The sequence below is a fragment of the Sorex fumeus genome, unplaced genomic scaffold (genome assembly GCF_029834395.1).
Source record: "Sorex fumeus unplaced genomic scaffold, SorFum_2.1 ptg000021l, whole genome shotgun sequence".
Lineage (NCBI taxonomy): Eukaryota > Metazoa > Chordata > Mammalia > Eulipotyphla > Soricidae > Sorex > Sorex fumeus.
The window spans coordinates 6,204,128-6,220,030 of record NW_026606078.1 but is presented as its reverse complement, the minus strand read 5'-3'; the positions used below and the strand labels follow the sequence as shown (position 1 = coordinate 6,220,030).

The following is a 15,903-nucleotide window of genomic DNA, read 5'->3' as shown; positions in this document are numbered from 1 at the left end:
GATCTGTACTCAAGCAATTTCAATCCTTGGTCACTGGTGGACAAGGGTCAATCCAACTTTTCTCATCCAGGTGAACTGGAAACTGGATGGAGAAAAATGAATTTATTACATCTTGAGTACATCACCTACCCTCAAGTAAATAATTACTGACTAAAGTTGCTTCAAGCTACCATAAATCTTGTCAGTCTTCTAGAAAAATAAAATAATATGCATGTAAATACTTGCAAATAACTTACCTACATAGGTAAGTTATTTGGAGATTTCAGTCTCATCCCAGTAAACCCTCAAGTCTGCCACCACACAGGCCCTCTCTATATCACTGTATCACTGTCATCCCATTGTTCATCGATTTACTTGAGCAGGTGCCAGTAACGTCTCTATTCATCCCAGGTCTGAGATTTTAGCAGCCTCTCCTTACTCATCTTTCCCAATGATTGGAGGCTCTTTAAAGGTCAGAGGAATGAGACCTGTTATAGTTACTAGTTTTGGCATATCGAATACATCACAAGAATCTTGCCAGGCTCTGCCAGTGCAGGCGGGATACTCTCGGTAGCTTGCCGGGCTCTCCAAGAGGCATATATATAAATTTATATGCCTATATATATAAATATATATAAAGTAAAGTAAAAGTAAAGGCCCTCCCGTTGTTCATCGATTTGCTCAAGCGGGCCCAGTAACATCTCCATTGGAGATTTTGTTGTTACTGTGTTTGGCATATCGAATACATCATGGGTGGCTTGCCAGGCTCTGCCGTGTGGGCGAGATACTCTCGGTAGCTTGCCAGGCTCTCCGAGAGGGGCAGAGGAATCGAACTTGCATCGGCCATGTTGGCTGCGTGCAAGGCAAACGCCCTACCGCTGTGCTATATATATAGGCATATATAAAAATCTATATATTTCTCTCTATGATTTGTTTACTACTGTCTGAATTCCATCAAACATGGTGTGGTAATTATGTAAAATGGGTAGGAAGTGTCTTATGATGTGTCTAGAAAGCGGCCTGGAGCGTGTCGGCGGTTGGGTAGTGGAGGTTGACTGCTGGGGCTGCGTCCCTTGGGGCAGGGAGGGCTCTCAGCTATCCCACTCTGGGGTTCCCCGAGTGAAAAACAGCCTGGTGCGAAATCATATCTATCTATCTATCTATCTATCTATCTATCTATCTATCTATCTATCTACACACATATACATACACATATGGAGAGAAGGAAAGAACGCAAGTAAGAGAGAAAAGAGCAAAGAAAGAAAGTTTAAAAAAGAAAGGAAGGAAGGAAAGAAGGAAGGAAGGAAAAAAAGAACAAGAAAGAAAGAGAATGAGAAAAAAGACAAAACTGCAATTCTGAAATATAGGCTAACTATAGGCATACTTCAATACTTCTGATCACTTCAATTTTTTGTCTCCAGATGGGGGAGAGAACAAAACTTTTTGCTTAGCTTCTTGAATTTAACTGGAGAATGTTTTTCTGCTTGAAATCTAGTCTCAAGAAAAAGTGCTACCAACAATGTGCTTGTCAAGGCTGCAGACTAGGGGGCCGAGAGGAACCTGGGGACATTGGTGGAGGAAAGTCAATGCTGGTGGTAGGATTGATATTAGAACATTGTATGCCTGAAAACCAACTATAGTTATATAAACCATGGTGCCTTAATGAAAAAATTCTTAAAAGTGGGGGGAAAAAAAGAGTTACAACATCACAGCATGAATCCAATTACTGAGTTGCCATTCTGCTTACCTGCCAGCAATTCTGTACGCGACAGAAAGAAAATAGACCCATCAAAACAGACAGATGAGAGTTGATTTCTGGTGTTCAATGATTTGAAAACCCTAGAAAAATCCTGACAGTGGTGAGCTGCACCTCTCCTGCCAGGAACTATTTGTAGTGTGGATGCAGTGTTTGTTCCCCTATATAAATGACTTTCTCCCCTTTAAATGATAGTCAAACTGTGGTCTTTGCCTGGACCCAGTTATGGAAGTTGATAGGAGAACTCCTCTAATTGAATTGTTAGACATGGACTTTGGGGGTGTTTGCTTGTCTTTTGGTCGATTTGTCTGGATCATTTTCTTCATAATCCCAGGGTGTTTTTAGCAGTGAGAATGAAAAACTTGACTTTGACCCACCTTTCATGGATCTTGTCTGGGCTGTTTCACCCAGGGCAGGCATCACATATTCCAATACTAATCCCAGTACCATTACAACTTCTCTCCACCATGGTCTCCAATTTTCCCAATAAACCCTCAAATCTGCTACCACAACAGGCCCTCAGTAATTTATTTCATATTGCTTGTTTTCAATAATTTGCTAAGAGAATAGTCAAAAAATGTTTCCTTAGAAGAAAGTTAGTGAAAATTATTGTCTCTCACCATGGAGACATTAAGTCCTTGTTTAAAAGGTTTGATAAGATGTTGTTACAAGTTAAGCCTTCTGTGTTTGTGTTTTGTTAACTGAGATTGATTACCTTCTTAGTTACATCCCATCCAATCTGGTATGCTACGACTGATTTATCAGTGCTGTAGAGTTTGAGAAATACAGGGAGATGGGGGGAAGTTAGCCCTTCATCAACTCCTTGAAAGACTGGAGATTTCAGTCTCAAAGCCTGCACACCTGAAGTTCTTCAGAGGATTAATTTCTGGGTGAGTCAGCGGAGTCCAGCTTTGGGCATGACGGCTATTGTGGAGTGTTGGAGTTTTAGGCTGCTGTGTCAGTTTGAGCAGGCACGGGGCTGACCCACACCTCCAGTGTGTCTTGTATAACTCAACTATGCACAGGGTGTAAGGAAGAATCCTCTGCAACTTGTTCATCTCTTTCAAGATTGATTTATGAGCCTCTAGATCATAGTTGGTAAATGAACTTACATAGCTCTAGAGGTGGTTTATGAACATGACTGTCGAGGTCCTAAAAGTACAGGGAGATGGGGGGAGGTAACCCATCACAGACTCCATAAAAACATGAAGATTTCAGTCACAAAATCTGCATACCTGAATTTTTCAGTGTTGGAAAATCCACTTTCATGCTAACAATTTTGCTTTGCTTTTGGTTTTAATCAGCTTCCCACCCCTTGGTTCCAGAGAAGCTTTCACATGACCTGCCCTGACTTGACCTGGGCCTGAAGTTGGAGCCTGGCTTCCCTCATTTGATGTTGAAATGTTAATTCAGAGATTGCAGACTTCCCTTCACCTCTTGTTTTTTTTTCCCACTGTGCTTACTTCTGTGTAAATTCTCTGCCACTCCAGCTTGGACTGCCAGAAGCCAAACCTCAGCAGTCCCAGCCTTCAGGGATCTGTGAGCAAATTTTATTCATACAGAAGATTTTGTACCTTTGTTTAAAAAGTTTTTTACATTGAGTCAAAAATATACTTCCTTCTAAAGCCTACACTTTTTCTGATACATGTACTAGATTTCTAATTATTGAGTCAACAAGTCAGTTCATTAAAAAAATAAGCTTCCCAAAATTAAGCATGTCTGTGATAGTAGAAGATATTAAATACTACTTCCTTTGAGTAAAACATCAAGCAATATGTCTAGTTTTTGCTCAGACATTCCTATCCAAACAGCTCCCTCAGACTTTCTTGTGAACCCTCTTCACTAGACCATACCCAAACTCCCAACCTCTCGGTTTTCTTAGACTTATCAGATGCATCTATGTACGGTTCTTGGTGAGATTTCTCTAATCCTATTATCCCTCCCAGGTATCCTTGAGGACTGACAGTTTATTTTGTGGTGACGAAAGTCTTCCTTAAAATCTTTGTTCACTGGTTTCTGCTTTCCTACCCCTCACATTACACGTCATGCTTTACACTTTTCTCAGCTCAGGTTATATTTGTTTTGATCATTCCCTAGGTATGTATACTGCAATTAGTCTCCTGAACAGTAATGCAGCCATTTATAGCAATGCTTTCTTTTCTGAGACCACCGCTTCTAATATCTGTGGTGTTCTTCATGTTCTCTCCTGGTCTCTATCTCTCATGATCTTCCTAGACCTTTGCTCAAAGCAACACCAAGTCCTTTGTAAAACACCCTATTACTACATATATTGCTCTGTGTGTGTGTGTGTGTGTGTGTGTGTGAGACTCATACCGATAATTACAATGAATTTGACCCAGACATGACCACTTGTCCTACATTCGTGTCCTAAGGTCAACTGAAGTTTAGTTACACTGTAGGTTAAGTAACAGTGTCTAAGAGCTGCGTTGTCTGGTGTCAGTTCATTTTCTACTCCAGGGTTCATTAACCTGATGGCTTTTGAACCTGAAAACTCATCAGAATCACTCAAATGATATCCCCGCCCCCCCCCCCCCCGGTATATTCATCTAAGATAGCTAACTAGAGACTTGGAGAAATAGACCCTGCATAATTTAATTAATTTTAAAACCAGAGAGTTTATTGATACCAGTTTCTGAAATCCTTAAGATGAGCCCAATGCTGCAACAACTGCTCCCCTGGGTTCAGGCGTTGTTCCCTCATGAAATCCATGCCTGAACCTTCGGTACACAATTTTCAGGTGTTTCATGTAACTGGTCCCGGTTCCTCCTCTTGGTCTTGTTACTCCAATTATACTTTCTCTTTCACTTGGTGGGTAGCCGCATTTGTCCAAGGAGACTTCTACAGGCAGATCAGCCTTGGAGCCATAGTGGTGGCACAACGTATACTTCTTCAACACTTCCTGAATGATGACATCCTATTTGTCCAAAAAGGACCCTAGCTACTTTAACAGTTCCACAGTTAAAGTAGGACCAAGTTTTAGAATCATTGTTCCAAAGAGCAGCTCACAATCTCCCAGACATAAGCCATGGAAGTGACCTGGGTGAGCATCAGTTCATCACCCTGCCATAGAGCAGGTCAAAATTATTATCCCAATTTCAAGGTTGCGGTCATGAGAACTTAGGAGAGTATGTGAGTTGTCCAAGAGACAATATTAGGGTGCTCAGACCTGAAGACTCTCCTTTTCCACTGTCCCTGGCACTGCTCACACTATGTGTGGCCGGAGAAATCTACCAGTGCTCATCATGAGCTTGCGGTACTGCATTCTAGATGATAACCTTGAAACTTACTAGAGCACACAGGCTACATCCAGTCACATACTGTTTGAAGCTGCTCTAAATCCTCCTGTCCCCATTACAATCCCTACTCTGTGTCTCCAGGGTCTCTGGAACTGTTGGAGAACTGTGAGATGATCTTGTATTTACCTTACTGTCCACTCACATGGGCTCCTTGAAATGATCACTGTGGTATTTTGGGTTTCTGTAGTTTCTGTTGTGATGTCCCCTTCTTCATTTCTGATTCTGTTTATTAGACTTTTTTTTCTCCTTTTCTCTATGAGTCTTGCTAGAGATTCATAGATCTTGTTTATTTTCTCAAAGAATCAGCTCTTGGTTTTATTGTTCTTTGGATTTTTTTTGGCTTTCATCTCATTAATTTCTGCTCTAATTTTTATTGTTTTCTTCCTCCTGTCTGTGTTGGGCTCCTTTTATTGATAATTCTTCAATATCTTAAGCTGTGAGGTTAGGTTACATTATGTGGACTTGCTCTTTCTTCCTGAGGAATGCTTGTAGAGCTTAAACATTCCTCTTCACACAGCTTTTGCCATGTCCTATACATTCTGGTAATCTTTTGATTTCCTCTTTGATTTCCTTTCTAAGTCACTCCTTGTTCAGTAGTTAACTGTTTAATTTCCAGGTGTTTGATTTGATTTTCTGTTTGTGTGTGTGATTCACTTCTATTTTCAGTGTATCATGGTCTGAGAAGATTGTTGATACAATCTCTATTTTCTTAATTTTATGGAGGTATGTTTTATGGCCCAGAATGTGGCCTATCTTGGAGAATGTCCCATGCACACTTGAGAAGAACGTGTATTCAGCATTTTGAAGATGGAGTGTCCTGTGATATATCTACTAAGCCCCTTTCTTCCATTTCTTCCCTCAGATAAAGTATGTCCTTGCTAAGCTTGTTTCTGGTTGATCTATTGAGAGGTGATAAAGCGGTGTTGAGATCTCCAACTAGTGTTGTGTTGCTATTGATGTTTTTCTTCAAGTCTATGAGTAGTTGCTTTAAGTATTTTGCTGGTTCCTCGTTAAGTGCATATACATTTAGGAGTGTGAGTTATTACTGATGTACAGATCAATAAGAAATGACCTTCACTGTCTCTTGTGGCCAGTGTCTCTTTAGTCTGAAATCAATTTGTTCTGATACCAGAATGGCCACCCCCATTTTTTTGAGGGAGTTGTTTGCCTGTAGAATTGTTTTCCATCTTTTCACTTTGAGTCTGTGTTTGCTCAGGCTATTCAGATGTGTTTCTTGTAGGCAGAAAAATGTTGGGTTCAATTTTCTGATCAATTCTGCCACTCTGTGTCTTTTAATTGGTTCATTTAGCCCACTGACGTTGAGAGAGATTATTGTTACGGGGTTTTATCCCATCTTTCTTCCTAAAGTTGGTATATTTGAGGGGCTTGTTGTCTTAACATAGCCCGTTTAGTTGTTTTTATAACCATGGTTTTGAGTCTATGAAGTTCCTGAGTTGTTTGTCTGTGAAGATGTGTGTTGTTCCTTCTGATATGAATGAGAGTCTAGCTGGGTAAAGTATTCTTGATGAAGCATTTATTTCATTGAGTTTTTTCACTATGCTCCTTTATAAGCAGTTTCTTCCTTTGATCTTGATGCTTTCAGTATTTTATCTCTGTTTATGGTTTTTGTCATTCTGATTAGAATGTGTCTTGGAGTATTTTTACTTGGATTTCTTTTAGCTGGCTCCCTTTGGGCCTCCTGAATCTGGGTGCATGTGCTTTTCAGCTCTGGGAATGTCTTAGCAATTATGTCTTTGGCAGTTTCTTCATCAGGGTTTTCTTCCTGTCCCTCTGGGACTCCAGTGATTCTTATCCTCTTGGTTTCATCCCCATTTTCTCTTGACATCTGTTGGTTTATTTTGCGGCTCTTTTCTATTTTCTGCTGTTGTCTGGAGACTCTCTGCACCTCATCTTGGAGCTCACTGATTCTGTCCTCAGCAGCTGTTATCGGCTGCTGAGGCCTTCCAATGAGTTTTTCAAACCACTTACTAGTTTTTTCAGATCTGTCATTTCTGTTTGTAATTTTGTTTGCATTTTCCTCATTTGTGCTCTGAAATCCTCTTGTATTTAATCGCCAGTGTGTTTCATTGTTTCTTTTAGCTCCCTACAGTAGTTCCCTTCTAAATTCCTTGTCAGAGAGGTTATCTAGCTCACTATTACTGATTGGGTCATCTGAGGTAGTTTCTTCACTAACTAAACCTGGTGGGCTTCTGTGTTGCTTTACCATTGTGAACTGTGTGGTTTGGACTTTGGCGCTCAGAGTTACTGTTGTGTTTTTGGTGTAATAGTAATTGAGGTAGAGCTAATGAATTATTGGCCTAAGGGGGTTTTGGTGATCAGGCTGCCCTAGTGAAAGTTTCATATATGAGGCTAATTTATGTTCTTATGGGATATGGAGGGGGAGAATAACTTGTGGACACGTTATCTGTGAATGGCCGAGACTTGAGATACCACACCTACCAGGCCTTTGACCTGGATTGAGAAAGAGATGGAGTCCCTGGAGCTTTGGTCCTAGTGGTCGCAGCACCCTACCTGGTCCCGGACTTGGAGACTTTAAAAACAAAACAAAATGGTACAACTTACCATCTCACAGTTCTGAAGGTCATAAATCTAAAAGCAAGCTGTCAGCAGGGTTTGTTCCTTCTGAAACAGTGTGGAAGAGTGTGTCCCAGGTCTCTGTCAGGCCCTGGTGGTTTGATTACCATGTTTCTATCCCTTGACTTTTAGAAGCATAACCCCAACTTCTGCCTTTGTGTTCACAGGTATTCTCCCTCAGTAGATATTTGTAACCAAATTTCTTTTTTTTTTCCATAGGTACAGCAGGAACACTGAATTGGAGTCTACCCTAATGACTTTATTTTAACCTAGTTACTTCTGTAAAGACCCTTTCTCCAAATAATCACATTTTGCAGTATTGGTGGGTCAGGATACCAACATGAATTTTCAATTCTTTTTTGGAAGGACAAATTTCACCCCATAAAAGCCATAAATGGTTTCAATACTTTTAGCAAGTAACAGAGACTCATTAAATCTCAGAGATTTTTTATTTTATCTGTGAGATCAGAATTAAAAGCACACAAAACAAAATCCCACTTGGCTAAACCTCTACCATCTCAGCAGGCCCACATCCACACCTCACATGGTCTTCTTGCTCATTCAACCTTTCAAGCAACAGTCGTATCTTACCCTCATAACTCTGCCTGCTGATGCTTGTACCCTGATCAGTGCTACTCATCACCACTCATACTGTACACGCTTATACGTCCTGTCACTGGGTGAAGACAGGTAGAGAAGGTAAAGAACAACACCCAGCCTAATCCCTCAGATAATTCCAGGGAAGCTAACTGAAAAGATTCATGCTCAGACCACAGCAACACAATGGGGAAACCTTCTAGAAGTCCACTAAGCTCAATGAGCAAAAATAATAACATAGAAGGCGTTAGCAGTACCAAAGAGCTTTGGAAACTCTGAGAGAGTTTAGTGACACCATATTGAGAATGTCTAATAAGCCAAAAGAAATGATAATACAGGTAGCAAAGCAAAAGAAAGTATGAGAGTTGAACTGAAAAAATGACTATCAGATGAGAGAGAAAAGGAAAATCTGGGAGGAGGTGTAGGTGTCAAAGAGATAGTATAAAAGGTAATGTATTTGTCTTGCATGCAGCTTCATTAATCACAATCCTGGTTGGAATTCCTTCATTTACATGTGGTCCTCTGAGCATCACCAGATATATCTCTTGAGCACAGAGCCAACACTAGCCCTTGAGCACTGCCTAATATGACCAAAAACTCCACCCTCACATTTAAATTGAATATTAAGAAATGCAACAGAAGGTTTGAGTAGCAGAATAAGAACAGTTGAGGAAAATATTGGTAAACTACAAAATGAGATGAGATGTAGAAATCCTCTAGAAATCTACAAAAGATTGGGGGGAAATGTCTAAAAAGAAATGAACAGCATACCAGAGAACTATGGGATAAGTTCAAGAGGAATAATATAAGTTTAAGCAGAGTTGGGGCTAGAGATATAATACAATAGGTGGGACACTTGTCTTGGATGTGACCAATGTGAGTTCTATCCCTATACTCCGTCTAGTCCCTAAGTGCACTAGAAATAATACCTGGGTGTAGAGCCAGGAGTAAACCCTGAGCAGTGCTAGATGTGGCCCAAAAACTAAATCAGAAAAAAAAAAGACTCAGTGGATTTGAAGAACAGGAAGACAAATCTGACAAGGAACCACTAGTTAAAGAATAGATAATAATTTAATATAGTTAAGGGATGCAGTCACTTATATCCAACAGACATGAAGGGTTACAAGCAAATAGAAAAACTCCAAGGCACATTGTAATTATAATGACAAAAGCCAAAAATAGAGACAGAATATTGAAAGCAGAAAAATTGAAAAAGAAATTTGCATACAAAGCATTGCCCATAAAAATCACAGCAGATCTATCAAATGTGAGTCTACAAGCTAGAAGAAAATGATGAGATATAATAATAACAAACAAAAAAATTTCAGTGAAATAAACACCTCATGAAACTTCAACCAGAATATTTTATCCAGCTATATTACCATTCAGATTTGAAGGAATGATGCAAGGATTCGTGGATAAGCAACAGTTTAGGCAGTTCATAGTCTTGAAACCAGTTTTGCAAGAAACATCAGAGGAACTTCTTTAAAAGACAAGACAAATTTCTCAACACTCCATTAAGTATGGCATTTGCTCATGGCTCTTAAGGTTGTCCTCTACTAGATTAAAGAAGATCTGTTTATGAGATCAATATAGTATATATGGGAAGAAGAAAGTGGGCACTCTGGTGATGGCTATAGTATTGGAACTATGTATGCATGAAAAGTGTAATTAACAGGGGCTGTAGCAATAGCACAGTGAGTAGGGCATTTACTTTGCACATGTCTGACCTGGGTTTGGTTACAGCACTCCCAAGCATCACCAGGAGTAACACCTGAGTACAGAGCTAAAAGTAAGCCCTGAGCATGGCCAGGCATGACCCCCAAACAAAACACAACAAAAAAGTACAAGGAACAGCACTGTAAGTCTCATTATGTCAATAATAATGGTAAAATAACAATAAAGCCTAATTTAGGGGTCAAGAAGATAGTACATGAAGCTAACCCCAGTTCAAATCCTGGCATTGCATATGGTTTAAGGAACACTACTAGTAGTGTTCTCTTGTGAGTAGTCAGGAGTAAGCTCTGGGCACTGCTGGATTTGGCCCCAAAATAAAACAAAATTTTTCTAAAATAAAATGTGGGTAAAAGGTGTCCAGGGATGTGACTCAGTGATAGAGCATGTCTTGTGTGTGTGAGATTCTGGGTTCAAACCATAATGCAGCATGGTCCTTCACAATCTCACTGGATGTGGCCCCACACAATAGGAAACTGTGGAAGGCAGCTGACCAGGGAAACAGCACCAAAGCTGAACAATGTCAGTCCAGTCTTTTCTCTAAAGCTGGGGAGAGATTATTGTACTCCAGCTGGTGGACCAGCTGCAGATATTTGCTTTAGGTTCAACTTTTAACAGGCCCTATAAATGAAGAGTTATTTAATGCCCTTGCCAACTCAGTGTTCTATAATGAACAAATTATTTTGTTGATCTTGTTTTGTTTCCTTAGATGAAAGAGAGAACTCGAGTCTCATTCACCACTGATGTGGATGTAAAATGGTGCAGGTTCTTTGGAAAACAGATTTGCAGTTACTTAAACTATCAACGATATGGCCCTATAATCCAACATTTACCTTAAAGCCTCACAGTTTCTTTTTATATGTACCCTCGGTATATACCCTAGAGAAAAGACGTATGTATAAGGGATGGGTTTGCATTCATTAGCTCTAGATTTGATCCCTGGTAATTTATGTTCCTCTGAGTGTTGCTGGAAGTGACCCCACAAAAGCCATATGACTATATAGAAATTTGTGTATGAATGCTTATAGCAGCACTCTCCGTAACTGCCCAAAGGTGGAAACCACCAATTTGCTCCTGAAACAAATGCAATTTTTAAAAAGTTAATTCAATTATAAAAGGGGGGGGATAAAACTAAATGGTTAGGTGAAAGATGCTAGACATAAGACAGACATTACACAGTGTCTGATTCCTTTTTTTTTTTTTTTGGCTTTTTGGGTCACACCCAGTGATGCACAGGGGTTACTCCTGGCTCTGGACTCAGGAATTACCCCTGCCAGTGCTCAGGGGACCATATGGGATGCTGGGAATTGAAGTTGGGTCAGCCACGTGTAAGGCAAATGCCCTACTGGCTGTGCTATTGCTCCAGCCCCTGTGTCTGATTCCTTTTATAGAAATGTTAAGCAACTCTACAGGAACAGAAAGTAGATTAGGGTAGCTGTCAAGGGTTCATCAGGGTTGCTGGGGGAGAAAGAAGAGATGACAACCAAATTCATACAGGAGATCTCTCAGGGGTGAGAAAAAAAATTTTTAAGTGAGAGAGAGGTAATGGTTGCCCAATACTGTGAATGCATTAAATGCCAGAATTATGACCTTTAAAATGGTTAATTGTGTATCATATGAATTTCGCATCAATAAAAATAGATCAAATGTGTGGGAGGAGGAAGGGGAAAGAGAGAGACACACACAATATTATGATGTTGATGTGAGTTGCCTAGTTTAAAGGGTATTGTGACCTTTCTATCACTGAACTCTAACAGTATTCTCTAGTTACGGTGCCCACAGATCTCCTCTGTGGGCTGCACATACCATCATTTCCTTTCCAGCAGCAGCAGTCTTTGACATCTAAAGTCATAAGATGTAGTAAGCAGCTGGCATTCAGTCTTGGGTTGACTGGCTAAAACCCTTTTAACATTTTCTCAATGCAGCATCTCCAGCTCGGAAGCTGAGCCATGCATGTTTCTTTCAGCTCAGTGGCATGCAGCAGACCATAAGAAATGTGAGCCCCCAACACCCAATAAGAGAGGGAGAGAACAAAAGGGAATGACCTGCCACAGAGGCAGGGTGGGATGGGGGGATGGGGGAAGTGGGAGGGATACTGGGATCCATGGTGGTGGGAAATGGGCACTGGTGGAGGGATGGGTATTTGATCATTGTATAATTGAAACCCAAGCACAAAAATGTGTAAGTCTGTAACTGTACCTCATGATGTCTCACTATTAAAAAATTTAAAAAATAAATAAAATAAAAAAATAAATTCCATATTCTGAAAAAAAAAGAAAAAGAAATGTGAGCCCCTCTGAACTATAGTCACCAGTCCACATAGAAGACTCCGTGTATGTGTGTGTTGCGGGGGAAGGAAGGGTGGGGGTTTAAAGAAACACAAAGAAGGGACTGGAGAGTCCATACAGAGGCTAGGACACTTGCCTTGCACACGGTCGACCCAGGTTCAATCCCTAACATCCCATATGGTACCCTTAACCACTGCCAGGAGCAATTCCCGAGTGCAGAGCTGGGTGTAATACCTGAACATGACTGATGTGGCCCTTAAACCAAAAAGTAATAAAAAAGTTAAACTAAAAAATTAAATAGAGAGGCCCAGAGATTAAAGTTGTCCAGAGAAGACATATTGATTGATCAAAACCTGCATTTTTCAGTGGGAGGTTACATGGATATTACAAGGAAGCCACAAGTGAAAATCAACAAAATAGGGAATCACGGTAAGAAAGTAGAGGACAACCAAGATGAGATGGGAAACAGAGGAAGAAAAAAGGTCAGAAGGAGGCATGGTGGGGGGAAAGGTTGCAATACACTGGTCTAGAGAAAGCAGTGGAGAGATTCAACATAAGACTTCACAGCTGAGCTCTGCGGCCATCAGCTACTGGACTACCCTTTAGGCAGGTCTGGAAGAAGGGCTCTGGAAATACTGAGCAGATCATAAAACCAGTTCAGGATGAGAACAGAGTTCAAAAGTCTTAGCTCACAAGTCAGATGTTCATGGGTTTCCTACAACGGCTGATCTTGGCTGCCCATCTGGATTCACATCTCCAGAACCACTCTGCTGAGGGGTTGGTTCTACGGATGGACTTTCCCCACTAACACCCAGCATTGCCTTTAACTAAGGACTGAACCTAAGTCTTGTTACTGAGCACTCAGCTCTATCTGACCATTCCTACAGACAGGGGCTGCTGCTACTTAATTCCAGCAAGGAATAATTTGAAAGGAACCATTGGAACTCTGAGCATAGATTTGCCATTATCAAAGTGGCTTGTGGTGAGTTTCCTTTCAAATGAGAAAGTTTCCACAGCTGAACAGTTGAATATACTTGGTTGACCACCACCACCAGGCTCTGCCATCATGTCCATTACTGTCAGTCAGCTACCTCCAGCAAGCTAGGACACTTGCTCTTGAGTCACCCTACTGATCCCTGGTTGTAGTGTCTTCTTAAATGAGAGAGAAGGAAATGACTATTAAAGGGACAATAGATACACGGCCCTCTTTAGAAGTCCTCCCTGAATAGAACCTGCTCTAATGTAAAACTCTCAGTTCCCTTTGAGTCTAATTATTCTTGCTATTTATTTTTTCTTCCCTTTTTCTTTTCTTCTTCTTCTTCCTGTTGTTATTTTGGTTTAGGGACCACACCCAGTGGTGCTCAGGGCTTATTCTTCACTGTGTACTCAGGGTTCATTCCTGGTGGAGCTCAGGGGACCACATCGAGTCCCAGGGGAGGTGGCAGTGGGGGATCAAACCAGTCTGGCTGCATGCAAAGTAAACACCTTTATCCATTGTACTATCTCTCTGATCCCACTATTCATTTCTTATTTAGATACTTTGATAAATAGTTTTGTTATTTTCCACCCAAGCCTTTCAAAAAAGCGTCATATTTTTATTAAATTAAAATTAAGCATTTTTAGGGACAAAGCACAAGAACTGAGGCAATTTCCTTACATGCGGCAGATAACCTGGTTTGATATGGGTGCAGTCAGGGGCAACCACCTAGCAGGTCCAGACTGCCAGTTGTGGCTAAACATTACCCTATCTTCACAAAATTATATTTTTTCATTTATTTGTATTTAAAAATAAATTTTAAAAATCAGTATTTTTTAAAATGTTGTGAGCCTAGAGTTCTGACCTACTTTTGTCCCCCTGATGGTCATCCTGCCTGAAATATCTTCGGCCCCACCAGTGACAGAATCTGTGCCAGGCTGTGTCTCCAGGGCAGCCGGTTTCCGCCTCCTGATCACACGGCAGGGCAACTCATGCTTCTTAATCAGAGCATCAGATGATTCTGTTGCTGTGGCTGTGCTTTTTATTTTTACAAAGCGTCTCCCCAGGGAGGCCCACTCTGGGCTTCTGGGCCTTTCCTTGGCTCTGCTCCAACCACTTGACTAACTTCCTCTGCCGTAGGCGCTTTATGTCAAGACTTCTCACGAGAGCCTCCTTATCAGAGCCAGAACATCTTTCAGAGCGCTCCACAGATGAAGAACTGGTGCATTTGGGTGCTGTGAACCAAGAACTCTAAAATAAAAGAGCCAAGTTGGACTGGAATTCCATCGTGTCCCCTTCTTAGTGGCTGTGTGACTTTCTGCAAGTTGTCTGGCTTGTCTAACTTCTCCGACTTTCTCTTCTAGATTTCATGAAACAGGAATTATGAACAGGATGCACAGAAGTAACTGAATTCAGGCACCAGAGTAGGAGAGAGGCAATCAGCTCCCAACCATGAAGCTTGATTGTTTGGGGGTCTCCACAGCTCCTAGGTGACCAGAGTATCAGCTGTCAGTCATCTGAGACTCTATCTGCCTCTTGGAGTTCTGGAGAGACTAAAGAGGAAAATGTAGGCACAGTGCCTGAGACGTGGTTAGGCCCTAAAAAATAGTTTATTGACTCTAACTTAAATGAAAACACTATCTGCCTCAAGCTCTTGAAAAGTTCAAATTAACAATATACGTGAAAATACACTTCCGATGACATAATGTATGTTTGATCTTACATAAATGTATGGTTTATGAAAATTTTTACCTATTTTTTCTTTTCTCGGACCTTTTATTTTATTTTTTGGGTTTTTTTTTTTTTTTTTTGCTTTTTGGGTCACACTCGGCGGTGCTCAGGGGTTACTCCTGGCTCATGCACTCAGGAATTGCTCCTGGCGGTGCTCGGGGGACCATATGGGATGCTGGGAATCGAACCTGTGTCGGCCATGTTGGCTGCGTGCAAGGCAAATGCCCTACCCGCTGTGCTATCGCTCCAGCCCCCGGACCTTTTATTTTTATTATTTAATTTTTTTATTTTATAAGTAAAGTAAGTAAAGTAAAGGCCCTCCTGTTGATCATCGATTTGCTCGAGCGGGCCCAGTAACGTCTCCATAGGAGATTTTGTTGTTACTGTGTTTGGCATATCGAATACATCACGGGTGGCTTGCCAGGCTCTGCCGTGCGGGCGAGATACTCTCGGTAGCTTGCCGGGCTCTCTGAGAGGGGCAGAGGAATCGAACTCGGGTCGACCATGTTGGCTGCGTGCAAGGCAAACGCCCTACCGCTGTGCTATCGCTCCAGCCCTAGTTCACAGTACTCGATTACATTTAATATTCAAACACCAATGCCACCACCATTACACCTTCTCACCATCATATTTTGGGTGTTTCCATCCCAGATCCCAAACCCTGCACAAAGCAGAACCAAAATAATATAATTAGTATTGTTTGTTATGAAAAAAACGCTAAAAATGCTACAAAAAAAGTATCCTTAGAGGAAAGAGTGTGAAGATTGTTGTATTTCATCCAGGGGCCATTAAGCCCTTCTATAAGAGATCACTAACATGTTATAGGTTGAGCCTTGTATGATTTTTATATATGAATCTGTAAATAAAATGTATAGATCCCTCTAAGATTGGTTGCCTCTTACTTTGGATCCTATTTAATGTGGGACGGTA

General features: G+C 41.0%; 1 protein-coding gene across 1 annotated transcript in view; it reads right to left on the bottom strand.

The window, feature by feature from the left end:
* The window catches only part of LOC130022816 (mitochondrial amidoxime reducing component 2-like), a 37,939-nt gene that overhangs the window by 16,379 nt on the left and 5,657 nt on the right, over positions 1-15,903 (bottom strand). The window contains exons 3-4 of the mRNA XM_056113599.1: positions 4,763-4,816; positions 4,474-4,670 (exon numbers count right to left, since the gene is read on the bottom strand). Coding sequence (XP_055969574.1) covers positions 4,474-4,670; positions 4,763-4,816 — 251 coding nt within the window. The remainder of the gene's footprint in view (positions 1-4,473; positions 4,671-4,762; positions 4,817-15,903) is intronic.